Consider the following 18,353-nt stretch of genomic DNA (forward strand, 5'->3'; position numbering starts at 1 on the left):
GTCAGATAGGAGCTGTCCCAGAGGTGGGACTCGTATCTTCAGAAAGGGGCTCCCAAAGTGAAGGGGAGCACACTGCTCCTGCTAGTAATAAAGGCACCCGTATACAAGGATGCGCTCACTTGTCCACATCTTGAAGAAGAGAATCTGCAGCAACTGCCTTGCATTTTTGTGAGGGCAATAAAGCGAAGTATAATTTCTGGAGTTTTTTCCGCAATCTGCTAAAGGTGGTTTCATCATTGGATGCAATACTGTAACAGAATTATGGAAGAGAATGTACATTTCAACATTTATTTGTTAGTATTGAGATTTGTTATATATACTGTAGCTTGTTTAGCATTTTCATACAACTAGTGACCAAAGCTTCCATCATGGGTTTTGAAGACCATTTTGATCCAATGTATATGCGCGCCATTTTTTCATTTAGTTTTTTTAAATATTGCACAAGATGTAACTAAAATGCTTTTTTTTTTTTTTTTTTTAAGTGTAGGTGTAGAAGCTGTGGTGTGGGTTAGTGGTGGCATCGTGTTTTTTTCTAATTTTGTCTTGTCTTTATTTTATACATTGCCCCAGTTGCAGGAAGAATACATCCTCTGGGGCCCCACTGCAGAGCTGATCTGTGTCAGCTAAGACCAAACAGATTGTACAGTCACCAGGACCAGGGGATCACGTGACCACTGGGACAGGAAAAGGAAGCATCATGGCCGCTTCCTGATCCGTATGTATAGCGCTCTTTAAGCGCTGTACACACAGTGATAGAAAAGGAAGGAACGGTAATAAACCTTCTGTCCATGCAGAGCCTCTGTCGCTGAGAACTGCCTTCCTGCAGCTGCTAACACTGCATGGACGGTCAGAAACCTGCTTGCATTTAAAGTCACCTGGTAATCCGCAAGTGGTTATTTATGTAACTAAAATTTATATAACAGCTTCGATCAGTTCCTAGTGTTGTTAAAAATATTAAGAGCTAAATTTTCTTCTCTTGAACAAGTCCTAACAGAGAGGCAAATGGTTCTGCCGAGCCTTAGCACTGCCATGACTCTGGAACACGGCATACAAAGGTTGAATGATGCAGTGCTATTTTTCAGTCTGCCCAAAATGAAGGAAATAATTTATTCCAAACATAATCCTCTCTTCTGTATTGATGCTCGGTGGTCCTCTATTTTCCTTTGCTTTATATAGTGTCAACCTATGCTGCAGCTCTGTACAGAAGTTATCTTACAGTCACAGCACATATCATTACTAGTGATCTCTAGGTACGAACATGCAAACTGTCTATTCATGCCCTTTCACCCCCAAGCATGTAACATCATCATGGCATATGAAAAAGCCGAGTCACACTGCTGGCCATGTGGGCACTGACTTCAAAGCTGTGCCGTGGTGCAGGGTCGTCCTATTTTTTTCTCGCATGGGGCATAAATTGGTTAAATATATAATGTGAATTATCTTTAATCGTGTGTGCATAGCCACTTTGGCTTTCTCCTAGGTTTCTGTACTGCAACATGTGCAGATTTTCAGATATAAATTCTAAGACTACCTGGAGTTACATGGTACGAGTTAGTATGAGTGAATTTTCAATTTATTTTTACTATTAGGTTCAAAATACAGATGAAGAGGAAAAGCCGTCAACGTCAAACAACCCTGTACTGGACTTAGAGCTGGCGGAAGAGAAATTGCCTATGACTCTGTCTAGGCAGGAGGTGAGCTAGAGTTACACACACAAATTAGAAAGGGTTTTCCGAGATGTAGTGTGTGTGTTTTTTTTTTTTTTTTTTTTTTTTTACACTGATGACTAGCTATCAGGGGTGTAACTAACATAGTGACAGACCATGCGACTACTATGGGGCCTAGGGCAAGAGGCGGCCCAGTCTTAGTTGGGATCATTCTACTGGGGGGTGAAAACTTGGTCAAGACTCTACCCTCTAAAGGGACAACTTTTAGCAAATGAGTGTGTTAAGAAATGGCCCAAGGGTCATGGAAAGGGGTTTATGTGGAGGGGCCTGGTTTGATCCTTGCTATGGGGCCCTTACTTCTCCATGTACGCCACTGCTAGCGATCCTAATTTCACAATAAATTCGGTTCACAGCGACGCCGAATTTCCTCATGCTTCATGTTAGTGAATTGATTTACCCTGAAATAGTGTAAAATGTAAAAAAATTTAAACAAATCATGCCTGATACATTTGCTCGCAATGGGCTGGCCACCGCCATCTTGCTTGAAGATCTCACACAAACTCCCGTGCGCGGTGACATATGACGTCACCACTGGCCATGCGAGATTTCACGCCACATCTTCAAGCGAGATGGTGGCGACCGGCCCATCGCAAGCAAATTGATCAGGTATGTTTTCTTCTTTTTTTTTTTTTTTTTGGACACTTATTTATATCAGATGCCGCGATCATGTATGAACGTGGGTTCTGAGGTGTACAATCACAGGGAATGGCGCAATCGCCGCTCCCCATCATTGCACCCGCTACTTACAAAGAAATGTGTAAAATTTGTCAAAGCGGCCAAAACAAACTTTTGAATAATTCGCTCATCACTACTCTAGATAGGTCATCAGTTTCCAATTGGTGGGGGTCGGACACCTGGGACCTCCGCTGATTAGCTGTTTTGAGAAGGCACCGGCGCTCCTGTGAGTGCCACAGTCTTCTTGCAGCTTACCAAGCATAGTGCCGTACATTGTATAGCAGCTGTGCTTAGTATCGTGCTCAGCCCTGTTCCAGAGGATAGGTCAGCAGTTTAAAAAAATCTTGAAAAACTCCTTTAAATAATCATTTTGTGACTTGAATCTTCTTGTTAGATTGTGTGAACACTGTTCATAGTGGACGAAAGTTAATAGCCCTTAAACTTTCAAGAACTCTAATACTTGATCTAGGGACCTATGAAAGTACCTGGGTTTCCACATCCACAATATTGCTGTAAGGGATTAAGCCTGGCATGTACAGACCAATTTCAAAATTTTTACGTTGATGTGGTTCTCCTATGGAGCTTGTAACCGCTCTCCAACAATAACATTTTGGTTACTTAGTCAGCTGGTTGCGTTCAGCATGGCTGTGGAAAAATCTCCTCTGCTTTTAATAAGGCTACATTCACACAAACGTATTTTGTTTCCGTGCCCGTTCAGTTGTTTTTTTTTGTGGACCATATGCAGTACCATTCTTTTCAATGGGTCCGCAAAAAATGCAGACAGCACACTATATGTGCTATCCGCATCCGTATGTCCGTTCTGTAGCCCCACAAAAAAACCAGAACATGTCCTATTCTGGTCCGTTTTGCGGACAAGGCTAGGCAATGTTACAATGGATCCGCAAAAAACCACGAATGCCATACGGACGCCATTAGTTTTTTTGCAGATCTGCAATTTGTGGACCGCAAAACCCATATGGTCGTGTGAATGTAGCCTGAGCTGCAGCATTTCCCAGGACAGCAGTATCCATAGTTGTCATTTTAGCTATAAGTGCACTGCGAATTTCAAGTGCATTTGCTAACTTGTAAAAGCTTATATTATTGTCTAAAATTAAATAGATGGCAAAATGATTTTTTATTTTTTTCTCCTTTCGAAGTCAAATGGAGTATGAAACATGTTTACATTGTCATCAAACACCATTACAGGTTGTGCTGAACAATTTAGGTCGTATATAATTACACATTTCTGAGTTTACAATTCATCAGTGTGAGTTTAATTTGGAGTTGGCGCCATATAATCACTTTGCTGCCAATACTGTAGAAATTGTATTTTTCGTACCGATAATTGTAGTAGAACATAAGCATTTCAGATCTGCACTTCATCATCGCTGAACGCTAATAAACGCCAATCCGCTGTCATCCTGAATGGTAATCGGATACGCTGAGATTGGATCAGCAGTTCTATAAAATTGCCTCTGTTAATGGGATGCCTTTAATGAAGTTTGAAGGCTCAGAAGTCGTTGGCCTTAGCGCAGAGAACACAGTGGAGTAAAATGAATATTTCTATTCGCCAATTAAAGAGTCCTTAACACCAGTCTGTAACACCATTATATATTTCACATAAAACCAGATGAAATCACTCCCTGGCAGCCGCATTGTTTGTTTTAGCTGGCCATAGCTATTCCTGCTGTTTGAACCTCTCTGCACACTGTGAAGTACGTGTATGTCACAAACGTATGAGAAGTGTATACAGCGACGTGTGGTGGCTGTGTTACACCTGCCGTTGTTGGATAACTAGATTCATAGCTGATTAACCCCTCAGATGCCATGGCTAGACAGGCATTATAACATTTTATAAAAAGAAAAAAGATAAACCTAGTTGGAATTACCATGTCGGTATTAATGTATTGAATTGCGGTAATATTCAAATATAACATCCCAAAATAAAAAGAATGACGAAAAGGTTCTATGCATCCCAAACTGGCCCCTGAAGAAACAGCTCACCCCACCAAAAATAAGCCCCCATGCGGCGGTCTACAAAAAATAAATGGTATGGTGCCAGAATCTGGTGTCACAATGCAATATAAAAAAATAAAATTAAATAAAAAGTTTCTAAAACTATAACGAACTTTAAGAACATGGCAGATTCGTAATTGTACCAGCCCACAGAATATTATCATGTCCTTTTACCACACTGTGTATGTCACAAATGTAATGCCTAAAGTCCTAAGTCCTCATACCTCCATGTCGACAGAAAAATAAAAAAGATATGACTAGGAGGGAACAAATAAAAATATTGACACCAAAATTGGCTTGGTAATTCTAAATGTCTGGATTGGCAGACCAAGCTTATCTAATGTATGGTGAAGGGCGATGCTAGTGTTTTATGTGATCCCATGTTCTCTTTCATAGAATCACTGATTCTATCATAGAAAATGTTGCAGATAATTTCTGATATTTATTATATTCTTGCATTTGTAGCTCCATGTGAACTAGAGTCTGGGCTGTGTTTTAAGTATAAGCAGATTTATGAAGGGATCTAATGTTGGGTTAATGGTTAAGCTCTTTTCTTTTCTCTCTGTGCATTTTAAAATACCATCAATAAAAGTAAAAATTACCATTCAGGAAAGGAGTTCAAAGACTCACTCTTCTGTCTCCGTCACTTTCCCCCTGGATTTGGTTGTATATAGAATAGTGAATTAATTAGAATTTGCAACATGTTCTCTACTCTTTAGCTGTCAGCTAAGCTCTTCTCCTGACCCCTATTGACCGCCATACTTAATGCAGTGTATATACACTGCTCACAAAAAGTTAAAGATATTTGGCTTTTGGGTAATATTTCACGCTACAGTGATATTATATCATGAAAGAAGAGCATTTCAGTAGAAGCATGCAATGGTGATTTCCTCATCTCAAACTATTTATGTAAACAAAAGCCAACAACACTGGTGGGTATACCCCCCCCCCCAAAAAAAAATATGTCTGCCTCAGAAACGTATGTGGCCTTGAGCATCATTTACAGCTTGACAACGACGTCTCATGCGGTTTACAAGTCTACTTATAGTCTGCTAAGGCATGGCATCCCACTCTTCTTGAAGGACGGCCCTCAGGTCCTTGAGGTTCTGGGGTACAGAGTTACGAGCCTCTTCTACATGGCAACTCAGCTGATCCCATAGGTTTTCATTGGGATTCAGGTCTGGAGAAAGTGCAGGCCACACCATTTGAGGTACCCCAGTATCCAGCACCCATTTCCGAATGATGCAACCTCAGTGAGCTTGCGCATTATCATCTATGAAGATCAAATTAGGCCTGTGTAGTTCATGCAGAGGCACAATGACTGGATTAATGATGTTACTCAAATAGTATGGGCTTGTCACTGTACCATTCACCAAGTGTAGGATAATTCTATATTGACTAGGCACACCTGCTCACACTGTAACACCACCAACACCAAAGGCTCCTCTGCTGACAACAGTGGCTGATGCATAATGCTCTCGATGTCTCCAACATCGTTGGCGGCCATCATTTCTACTCAGTATGAATAGACTTTCATCGTCCAGCGTAGATGCTCCCTGGCCCATGCAAGACTATGACACCTGTGCCTGGTTATGTGGTCCGGTACCCTTGCAGGTCATCTAGCACACAGACCATGCTGATGTAAATGGTTTCCAATGGGCTGACATGACACTTGGGTGCATCTCACATCCCTTAGGGCTGTTTCACACGAGCGGATGCCGTGAAAGAGTGCCAAGACCCGATGCAGACTGCAGAGGCACGGAGCATTAACATGACTGATAATGCTCCGTGCCTCTCTGTGACCTCTTTACTACGAAATCACAGTGACAACTTTATCTCACAGAGAGGCACGGAGCATTATCAGTCATGTTAATGCTCCGTGCCTCTGCAGTCTGCATCGGGTCTTGGCACTCTTTCACGGAGCGGATGCCACGCACGGCATCCGCTCGTGTAAAACAGCCCTTATAGTTTCGTTTTTTTATAGGATATGTTTGTATAAAATCAGCACTTAATTTATCCACATAGAAAACAAAATAGATTGAAGTGAAACATGGACTGAAAACAGTGTTGTGCCCTTAGTTTGATTAAAATCAAACGTGATTATGAATGGACATACATTTTTGTTTTGTTAAAGTGGTCTTCCTATTATTAGTAAGGCGTATCCCCTGTTCTCAGTATTTGTACTCCAGCAGTCCCATAGGGTGGATGGAACAGCAGCGTGCATGCATGATCACCGCTCCATTCAAACAGGGAACTCGGGGGGGGGGGGGGGCGGGAACAACTTATATAAATAGCTAATTTGCTCCATAGGTTTGGCATACACATAGGTATAATAAGGAAGTATACCAGCATATATTGTAATTTACTCAGGGTTTTTGAGGCAAACATATACCAAGAATGTCCTTTAGGCATATGTGTGACAGGTTTGTTTGGATACCAGGCAAAAAAAATGTGCCTTATGAGCAGAGATGATTGATGTAAAATGTGAGAGCAGCTGCAAGGAAATCAAACTCCCACTCCTGCTTTCCCAGCCTGTCAGCATGTCTCAAATAACATTCAAAGAGCCTGTATCTATAGGGAGAGAAGAGCAGCAGTAATACCCATCAAGCATTGCCACAGCCTCTCTCCTACGAAGCCTTAAAGGGGTTGTCCTGCCATATATAATGATGACCTATTGCCAGGATAGGTCATCAGTATCAGATCGGCGGGGTCCGACACTCGGGACCCCCTTCGATCGGCTGTTTGACAAGGAGTTGGAACTCCATGTGAGCGCTGCTTCCTGGTCATTACACTATGCGTTGCCCCCTTTGGAGCGGTTGAATAGTGTAATTACAAGCACTTGCTCCATTCACTTGAGTACCTGTCATTACGTTGCACTTCGCATAAAGAGCCGCTCTCCCCTTCAAACAGCTGATGAGCTGGGATGCCGGGTGTCAGACCTCCGGCAATCTTCTGTTGAGGACCTATCCTGATGATAGGTGATCAATGTATTTAACAACTCCTTTAACCTTCCAAAGACAAGTCCTACCAGCATTGCAAGTAATAAAACCCCTGTCGGCAATATGCAGTATGCCCCGAAACCCATTCAGATGTTTCCCAGTACATGCAGATTAATGTAGCAGCCGTTACACAGGTAGTGCTGTTATATCTGTCTTTTATTGTGTAGGTCATACGGAGATTACGAGAGAGAGGTGAACCCATCAGACTGTTTGGGGAAACAGATTACGACTCATTTCAGCGCTTACGAAAGATAGAAATTCTTGCTCCAGAAGTGAATAAGGTACCTTGTGAAAAATGCCTACATGTATTCCCTATCCTATGTGTTTATTGGTGAAATCTGAACAGTTCCGTTTTACTTTTAATTTACAGGGATTAAGGAATGACCTGAAAGCTGCTTTGGATAAGATTGACCAGCAGTATTTTAATGATTTGGTGGCTGGTCAAGAACAATCAGAAGAAGATGCACAGAATGACCTAAAAGTTCATGAGGAAAACACCACAATAGAGGAACTAGAGGCATGTATCTTCCCTCAAAGGGGGTATGGAATTTAAAGGGTCACTAACTTAAAAAAAAAAATATTTTGATATGTCTCTATGACACATCATGAGTTTAGATCAGTCTGAAGGCTGAGATCCCCACTGATCTGTAGAATGAGGGGGAAAAGCATGTGCATCTCTCTGTCTGTCTCTCTCTCTCTCTTCCCTCAGGGAGAGAAGGGCCTATAGGCTTCTATGGTGCCCATATCGTGCGCCAAGGAGAGAGAGCACGCTTTGGCTTTTTAGCTCCTGTTCCTTATGACACTGGGTCTGGGTCCTGAGAGCCTTAATGATCTCTGAGACAGTGCTCTGCCCCTTCGGTTGTGATTGGCTTTGGGGCTTTCCTCAGGGATGTGAGCAGAGTAGTGTACAGACTTGTATACAGATGTCCTTCCTTGCCTTTTGCGTTCCGTACAGCACCCAACAAAGTAACAAAGTTGTTCATCAAAGGCTCTCAAGTGTGACATGTATGTGAGCAATGACAGGCATACTAAAAGCAGTACAGAAGTAAGGATTGCTTAAATAAATAAATAAAAATGTAAAGGCTAAAGCTGCACATAACTGGTATTGTCACAACAGTAATGAACAACACTTTACAATGAACATAGTATTTGGCCATGTCGCCATTTGCGGGTACAGCAGCTCCACTCCCATTCACTTTTTATATTGATTACCTATCCAATGTATAGGTCACCAATATGCTAGTGCAGAAAGATCTCTTTTCGGTGCTTTGACACAGGTGTTTTCTGGTGTTTTTCTGCACTTTTGCATTTTAGTTTTTTGCACCTGCTAAGAATAGGTCATCAGTATTAAGATCTCAGAAAACCCTTTAAAGCAGTAGGTTGTATGTACCTCAAAATGGTGCAAATGAAGACTGCAATAACTAAGGCCCCATAAATAAAAGGAAAACAATTATGCTTTTTGGAATACACTGACACAAAATAAAAAGTTATTGTGCAAAAGTAGTAAAACCTAAAAAAAAACCTAGATACAGTGACCTCGGAATACAATATTTTCAGCATACAGTTGTCTTTGGTAGCAGCCCTGTGTTGGTTGTCTAGTAGTTGCTCTTTACAGTACAGGGCAGTACTGATACTATATGTTCTGTACTGCCCTCTATCTGTGCCAGCCTGAGCTGCTCCTATGGATGTCAGGTAAAGGCGACTCCAATGTATTATTCTGGCACACTGTATAAGATACTGAAGCTCCTGTTCTCATCCTAGAAAGTGATTTACAACTTTCGGCATCTATTCCTGACTGCTGTCATTTTAATATCATTTTTTGTAATGTGTAGGGGCAGTGATGCTCTAAAGTGGCCCATTTTGAGCCTTAGTGACGCTCCTATGTCTTGTGTTACATAACAGGGGAGACGTGCTCAACACTAAATGTTATCTGATCAGAAGACAGAGGAGCGTTGCTAAGGATTAAAAGAGGCCACTTTGGGGCTATTTTCTAATAGAAATGTGCAATTTCAGTAATTAAAGTACCGTATTTTTAGTCGTATAAGACTCGCTCCCCCCCCCCCCCCCAAAAGTAGGGGGAAAATAGCAGTGCGTCTTATACGGCGAATGCTGCTGATTTTTCAATGATACACCTGCCGCGATGCCGCGCGGCGGGTGTATCCGCTGTGAGGGAGGAGGGGCTGGGGGCCGGCATCTGCTTTTATAATGACAGCGGGGCCCGTGCAGTGACTGTATTCTACTACACGGGCCCCGCTCACTGTATAATCGTATCTCTAATAGTAAATTGTTATGCATATAATCGCATAATGAGCGCTGTGTATTACTTACAACTACAAGCGCTCGCCGCTCGGTAGGTAGCAGAGAGGAGGGAGGAGGCAGACCGGGAGGACGGGCGTTGGCAGTGTGAGTCATACGTCACGCGCCTGCGCCGCCCACTTTATGAATGAAGCAGGCGGCGTGGGCGCATGACGTATGACTCACGCTGCCAGCGCCTGTCCTCCCGGCCTGCCTCCTCCCTCCTCTCTGCTACCCACAGATCCCCCGTCACGGTGTCGCCCACAGATCCCCCGTCACGGTGTCGCCCACAGATCCCCCGTCACGGTGTCGCCCACAGATCCCCCGTCACGGTGTCGCCCACAGATCCCCCGTCACGGTGTCGCCCACAGATCCCCGGGTCCCCACAGATCCCCCGTGACGGTGTCGCCCACAGATCCCCCGTGACGGTGTCGCCCACAGATCCCCCGTGACGGTGTCGCCCACAGATCCCCCGTAACGGTGTCGCCCACAGATCCCCCGTAACGGTGTCGCCCACAGATCCCCCGTGACGGTGTCGCCCACAGATCCCCCGTGACGGTGTCGCCCACAGATCCCCCGTGACGGTGTCGCCCACAGATCCCCCGTGACGGTGTCGCCCACAGATCCCCCGTGACGGTGTCGCCCACAGATCCCCCGTGACGGTGTCCGCCCACAGATCCCCCGTGACGGTGTCGCCCACAGATCCCCCGTGACGGTGTCGCCCACAGATCCCCCGTGACGGTGTCGCCCACAGATCCCCCGTGACGGTGTCGCCCACAGATCCCCCGTGACCGGTGTCGCCCACAGATCCCCCGTGACGGTGTCGCCCACAGATCCCCCGTGACGGTGTCGCCCACAGATCCCCCGGACGGTGTCGCCCACAGATCCCCCGTGACGGTGTCGCCCACAGATCCCCCGTGACGGTGTCGCCCACAGATCCCCCGTGACGGTGTCGCCCACAGATCCCCCGTGACGGTGTCGCCCACAGATCCCCCGTGACGGTGTCGCCCACAGATCCCCCGTGACGGTGTCGCCCACAGATCCCCCGTGACGGTGTCGCCCACAGATCCCCCGTGACGGTGTCGCCCACAGAATCCCCGTGACGGTGTCGCCCACAGATCCCCGTGACGGTGTCGCCCACAGATCCCCCGTGACGGTGTCGCCCACAGATCCCCCGTGACGGGTCGCCCACAGATCCCCCGTGACGGTGTCGCCCACAGATCCCCCGTGACGGTGTCGCCCACAGATCCCCCGTGACGGTGTCGCCCACAGATCCCCCGTGACGGTGTCGCCCACAGATCCCCCGTGACGGTGTCGCCCACAGCTCCCCGTGACGGTGTCGCCCACAGATCCCCCGTGACGGTGTCGCCCACAGATCCCCCGTGACGGTGTCGCCCACAGATCCCCCGTGACGGTGTCGCCCACAGATCCCCCGTGACGGTGTCGCCCACAGATCCCCCGTGACGGTGTCGCCCACAGATCCCCCGTGACGGTGTCGCCCACAGATCCCCCGTGACGGTGTCGCCCACAGATCCCCCGTGACGGTGTCGCCCACAGATCCCCCGTGACGGTGTCGCCCACAGATCCCCCGTGACGGTGTCGCCCACAGATCCCCCGTGACGGTGTCGCCCACAGATCCCCCGTGACGGTGTCGCCCACAGATCCCCCGTGACGGTGTCGCCCACAGATCCCCCGTGACGGTGTCGCCCACAGATCCCCGTGACGGTGTCGCCCACAGATCCCCCGTGACGGTGTCGCCCACAGATCCCCCGTGATCGGTGTCGCCCACAGATCCCCCGTGACGGTGTCGCCCACAGATCCCCCGTGACGGTGTCGCCCACAGATCCCCCGTGACGGTGTCGCCCACAGATCCCCCGTGACGGTGTCGCCCACAGATCCCCCGTGACGGTGTCGCCCCACAGATCCCCCGTGACGGTGTCGCCCACAGATCCCCCGTGACGGTGTCGCCCACAGATCCCCCGTGACGGTGTCGCCCACAGATCCCCCGTGACGGTGTCGCCCACAGATCCCCGTGACGGTGTCGCCCACAGATCCCCCGTGACGGTGTCGCCCACAGATCCCCCGTGACGGTGTCGCCCACAGATCCCCCGTGACGGTGTCGCCCACAGATCCCCCGTGACGGTGTCGCCCACAGATCCCCCGTGACGGTGTCGCCCACAGATCCCCCGTGACGGTGTCGCCCACAGATCCCCGTGACGGTGTCGCCCACAGATCCCCCGTGACGGTGTCGCCCACAGATCCCCCGTGACGGTGTCGCCCACAGATCCCCCGTGACGGTGTCGCCCACAGATCCCCCGTGACGGTGTCCCCCACAGATCCCCCGTGACGGTGTCGCCCACAGATCCCCCGTGACGGTGTCGCCCACAGATCCCCCGTGACGGTGTCGCCCACAGATCCCCCGTTAACGGTGTCGCCCACAGATCCCCCGTGACGGTGTCGCCCACAGATCCCCCGTGACGGTGTCGCCCACAGATCCCCCGTGACGGTGTCGCCCACAGATCCCCCGTGACGGTGTCGCCCACAGATCCCCCGTGACGGTGTCGCCCACAGAATCCCCCGTGACGGTGTCGCCCACAGATCCCCCGTGACGGTGTCGCCCACAGATCCCCCGTGACGGTGTCGCCCACAGATCCCCCGTGACGGTGTCGCCCACAGATCCCCCGTGACGGTGTCGCCCACAGAATCCCCCGTGACGGTGTCGCCCACAGATCCCCCGTGACGGTGTCGCCCACAGATCCCCCGTGACGGTGTTCGCCCACAGATCCCCCGTGACGGTGTCGCCCACAGATCCCCCGTGACGGTGTCGCCCACAGATCCCCCGTGACGGTGTCGCCCACAGATCCCCCGTGACGGTGTCGCCCACAGATCCCCCGTGACGGTGTCGCCCACAGATCCCCCGTGACGGTGTCGCCCACAGATCCCCCGGTGTCGCCCACAGATCCCCCGTGACGGTGTCGCCCACAGATCCCCCGTGACGGTGTCGCCCACAGATCCCCCGTGACGGTGTCGCCCACAGATCCCCCGTGACGGTGTCGCCCACAGATCCCCCGTGACGGTGTCGCCCACAGATCCCCCGTGACGGTGTCGCCCACAGATCCCCCCGTGACGGTGTCGCCCACAGATCCCCCGTGACGGTGTCGCCCACAGATCCCCCGTGACGGTGTCGCCCACAGATCCCCCGTGACGGTGTCGCCCACAGATCCCCCGTGACGGTGTCGCCCACAGATCCCCCGTGACGGTGTCGCCCACAGATCCCCCGTGACGGTGTCGCCCACAGATCCCCCGTGACGGTGTCGCCCACAGATCCCCGGACGTGTCCGCCCCAGATCCCCCGTGACGGTGTCGCCCACAGATCCCCCGTGACGGTGTCGCCCACAGATCCCCCGTGACGGTGTCGCCCACAGATCCCCCGTGACGGTGTCGCCCACAGATCCCCCGTGACGGTGTCGCCCACAGATCCCCCGTGACGGTGTCGCCCACAGATCCCCCGTGACGGTGTCGCCCACAGATCCCCCGTGACGGTGTCGCCCACAGATCCCCCGTGACGGTGTCGCCCACAGATCCCCCGTGACGGTGTCGCCCACAGATCCCCCGTGACGGTGTCGCCCACAGATCCCCCGTGACGGTGTCGCCCACAGATCCCCCGTGACGGTGTCGCCCACAGATCCCCCGTGACGGTGTCGCCCACAGATCCCCCGTGACGGTGTCGCCCACAGATCCCCCGTGACGGTGTCGCCCACAGATCCCCCCGTGACGGTGTCGGCCCACAGATCCCCCGTGACGGTGTCGCCCACAGATCCCCCGTGACGGTGTCGCCCACAGATCCCCCGTGGACGGTGTCGCCCACAGATCCCCCGTGACGGTGTCGCCCACAGAATCCCCCGTGACGTGTGTCGCCCACAGAATCCCCCGTGACGGTGTCGCCCACAGAATCCCCCGTGACGGTGTCGCCCACAGAATCCCCCGTGACGGTGTCGCCCACAGAATCCCCCGTGACGGTGTCGCCCACAGAATCCCCCCGTGACGGTTGTCGCCCACAGAATCCCCCCTGACGGTGTCGCCCACAAGATCCCCCCCCCCACATCCCCCTGCGTGTCCGCCCACGACTCCCCGTGACGGTGTCGCCCACAGACTCCCCCGTGACAGGTGTCGCCCACCGAATCCCCCGTGACGGTGTCGCCCACAGAATCCCCCGTGACGGTGTCGCCCACAGAATCCCCCGTGACGGTGTCGCCCACGAATCCCGTGGACGGTGTCGCCCACAGAATCCCCCGTGACGTGTTTGTCGCCCACAGAATCCCCCGTGACGGTGTCGCCCACAGATCCCCCGTGACGGTGTCGCCCACGATCCCCCGTGACGGTGTCGCCACAGAATCCCCGTGACGGTGTCGCCCACAGATCCCCCGTGACGGTGTCGCCCACGAATCCCCCGTGACGGTGTCGCCCACAGATCCCCCGTGACGGTGTCGCCCACAGATCCCCCTGACGGTGTCGCCCACAGATCCCCCGTGACGGTGTCGCCCACAGATCCCCCGTGACGGTGTCGCCCACAGATCCCCCGTGACGGTGTCGCCCACAGATCCCCCGTGACGGTGTCGCCCACAGATCCCCCGTGACGGTGTCGCCCACAGATCCCCCGTGACGGTGTCGCCCACAGATCCCCCGTGACGGTGTCGCCCACAGATCCCCCTGACGGTGTCGCCCACAGAATCCCCCGTGACGGTGTCGCCCACAGAATCCCCCGTGACGGTGTCGCCCACAGATCCCCCGTGACGGTGTCGCCCACAGATCCCCCGTGACGGTGTCGCCCACAGATCCCCCGTGACGGTGTCGCCCACAGAATCCCCCGTGACGGTGTCGCCCACAGAATCCCCCGTGACGGTGTCGCCCACAGAATCCCCCGTGACGGTGTCGCCCACAGAATCCCACCCCCCCCCCCCCCCCCCCCCGTAACTGTGTCGCCCACAGATCCCCCCCCCCCCCGTAACGGTGTCGCCCACAGATCCCCCCCCCCCGTAACGGTGTCGCCCACAGATCCAATAAATGGGGACAAAACAGAAGCATTTTTCTCCGGTATTGAGATCATATGACGGCTCTCAAAGGGCATCTGTCAGCTGATTTGTACCCATGACACTGGCTGACCTGTTACATGTGCGCTTAGCAGCTGAAGACATCTGTGTTGGTCCCATGTTCATATGTGCCTGCATTGCTGATAAAAATTATGTTTTAATATATGCAAATGAACAATGGTAGCGTTGCAGAAACGGCTGAGCCTCTATGTTTACCGGCAACTGCTGCGCACTCTGCACTGACAAACGTCATGATGCCTGGCCCTGTCATTCAAAGTGCAGGGGGCTCTGAAGTTGGAGAGAGAGCAGAGCCTATAGGTGTATCTGTGATGCCCCTGTTGCTCCTAGAGGCTCATTTGCATATATTAAAACTTCATTTTTCTCAGCAATGCAGGCACATATGAACATGGGACCAACACAGATGCCTTCAGCTGCCAAGGGCACATATAACAGGTCAGCCAGTGTCATAGGGACAAATCTGCTAACAGATGCCCTTTTAAATCGTCTTATCTCTTACCTTGGGATGACATTTTGGGGCCCTGGAACCAATTGCTAGTTTTCCATAGTTATAAACTCAAGTTACAATGGTTTCCACATGCAGTAGTCCAGGAACACATGAATATTGTAACTTGAGGGACCACTGTATTTGATAGTGCTATGATCGCAATGACCCATGTAATCAATAGAAAAATTTTAAAGATCCTCCTGCGCTCCTATTGAATAGATACGTGTCAGTCTACCTTTGTGGGGGAGACTCCGCTGCTAGATGTCTTGAAGGAGCTATTGTTCTCCCTACTAAAAAATTGTTGTATAAAGTAGATATATCACCCATAGGTGATATTTGACATCAGCGCTGATACACAATCGATTCAGCTAGTCCTACTGGGGTGTCACCCCAGTAGGACTAGCTGAATCGATTGTGTATCAGCGCTGATGTCAAATATCACCTATGGGTGATATATCTACTTTATACAACCATGTAATCAATAGTTAACATGTTTTTTTTTTTACCTCCGTGTAAAAACAAATCCCAGAGAACATCAGTTTTTTTTATATTTTTATTTTTTTTATCCCCCAAACTTTATATGTTCCATGCGTCATATCTACCCCAAAATGGTGGTAAATACCTAATATTACTTGCACCGAAAATTTTTTTTTATATATAAATCTTGATTTTAGCTACATCAATTGAAAAATAGATTCTGAGCCCTGAAATTTCCCGACACATCTGTTCAGTATGCCTCTATGAGCACTTATGGGGAAGCCTGCTGCCAGAAAGTTTCAGCACACATTATTTGTATTGGACTTTCTCGCCGAGTTATTGGAACAGAACGAAGAGCTATCGTTCACAGCGTTCAGTACTTATTTTGGATGTATTTCTACATTTCTGTTAATGACTGTCACTCCTGTCATAAGTATCCCGAAAACTGCGGAGTGGCTCTAATTTGCAGATATTAAACTATTTGTACCCTGTAAAAACAGGAGGACTGGAATAGCTTGTTAAAGCGCCTTTGTCATCCGGATCAAACCTATCCTTATAGGCGTATAGCATGGTAGGGTTGATGGCCCTGATTGACCCTCGGTGGTATCGTTGTGGAGAAAAATGAACTTTTAAATCTAAATTTTAAATCATTAACTATTTGAGTACCAGGAGGCGGCTTCCCCCTGCAAACCCTCCCGATCCTCCCCCCCCCCCCCCCCCCCACAGCCCCGCCGCCTATAGATTGAAAGCACTAGCCTGCAGTCTTGACCAGAACGGCCTGTATGCACAATATCTTCGCTCGTCAGGATGAAGCTGAAGATGCGCCGTTCTGAACTAGAGTGCAGTCTAGCGCTGTCAATCTAAAGGCAGGGGGACGTGATGAAAAGCAGAGGGGCGTCATTATGGAGTACCAGGGGTGTTGCTGGAGTGGTGCTCAAACCTCATAAGCCTCCTGGTGCTCGAATAGTTAATTTTCATCATTGTAATTTTTCTCCACAATGATACCACCGACAGACATAAGACAGATATCGTTTTAATCTATATGCCTAGTAGGGTAGGGTTGATCCAGGTGACAAAGACTCTTTAAAGAAAGTATGTCGCCAGCCAGGTAAATTAGGGCCCCTCCAGATAACTCCTAAATATTGAGTCTAAAGCATGCAGGGAAATGTAGACACTTGAGCATCCTTGGCACTTCTGAATTACTTACAGAGGAGACGCAACATTTCCATCACGATTGGCTGCTTTGGGGTTGTCTAGCTTTATTTGGTGCCTTGTATAGATACTCAAGTAAATCTGCAATTATTTCCCTGTGCCCATATATTTTCTAGTAGACTTCAGACACTTTTACACTTGTGGGCTCCCTCTGCATGAATGCATAACATTTTGAAAGAAAAAAAAATGCTTAAAGAATTTTATGGGGGAGTTTTATCTAAACTGGTGTAAGGGAAACTGACTTAGGTGCCCATAGCAACCAATCAGAATCCACCTTTCATTATTCAGAGCTCCTTTATTAAATGAAAGGTGGACTCTGGTTGCTACGGGCAACTACACCAGTTTTCCATTACACCAGTTTTGATAAATCTCCCCTTTTGTGTCTAAAATTGGAACTCAAGCAGAGCCCGAGACGCACAATACCTACTACAAAGTTGAAGCCATGCAAAGTTCATACATGCCACTGTGTCCGCATGCAGACATCTTCACTAAAGGACCAAAAATGTCCACAATCCAGATGCTGGTGAACATTTGAGGCAGAGTCAACAGTGCAGGGGGCGATGATCTGGTATTTGACACCTCTCATATTTGCTTTAGTTTAGAAAAAAATTGACAATGAGAGGGCACAGATTTCATCTCCTTTGTAAAGGGAGCCATATTGTGAATAAACGTTCCTGTATCACCCTCATGGGGCACTGGAAGCCTATACTGGAGAAGAGAAGATAGTGACAGACTCTCACTTGCAGCTTCTCTCCTCCCTGTACCCTAAATATTCCATCTTGCTCTAAGCTTTCTAGCCTTTATATTCTTGTTACATCAGTCATTTAAAGGCATGGAAGTGAATGTGTTAAACCCTAGCTGCCATTTTTATTTATTTATGGCAAAACAGCATTTCTGTCTATAAGGGTCCATTCACACATCCGTAGTGTATTGCGGATTCGCAATACACCCGGCCGGCACCCTCCATAGAACTGCCTATTGTCTGCAATTGCAAGAATAGGACATGTTCTATTTTTTTGCGGAGCCGCGGCCCGGAAGTTCGGGGCTGCGCTCCGGAAATGCGGATGCGGAGAGCACATAGTGTGCTCTCCGCATCCATTCGTGCCCCATTGAGAATGAATGGGTCCGCACCCGTTCCTGATATTGCGGAACGGATGCGGACGTGTGAATGGACCCTAAGGGTCTCCTACTTAGAGGGGTATGGGTTCCATGTCTAGCACCTGCTGCTATCTCACGAACAGGGCACCATTGTAAGCTGCAGTGAATGAATAGCTGGATGTGTATTCGCAGCTGTGGGACTGGAGAGAGCGCTGTGAGGGGATCCTGTTCTTAAGATAGGAGTGGGACCTAGAGTTAG

The 18,353-nt window shown here is 49.6% G+C and overlaps 1 protein-coding gene across 2 annotated transcripts in view; it reads left to right on the top strand.

Annotated features, from left to right (window-relative positions):
• The window catches only part of PRPF18 (pre-mRNA processing factor 18), a 51,489-nt gene that overhangs the window by 13,925 nt on the left and 19,211 nt on the right, over positions 1-18,353 (top strand). For both annotated transcript variants that reach the window (XM_044276757.1, XM_044276758.1), the window contains 3 exons: positions 1,590-1,694; positions 7,585-7,698; positions 7,788-7,934. In XM_044276757.1, coding sequence (XP_044132692.1) covers positions 1,590-1,694; positions 7,585-7,698; positions 7,788-7,934 — 366 coding nt within the window. The remainder of the gene's footprint in view (positions 1-1,589; positions 1,695-7,584; positions 7,699-7,787; positions 7,935-18,353) is intronic.

Source organism: Bufo gargarizans, chromosome 2 (genome assembly GCF_014858855.1).
Source record: "Bufo gargarizans isolate SCDJY-AF-19 chromosome 2, ASM1485885v1, whole genome shotgun sequence".
NCBI lineage: Eukaryota > Metazoa > Chordata > Amphibia > Anura > Bufonidae > Bufo > Bufo gargarizans.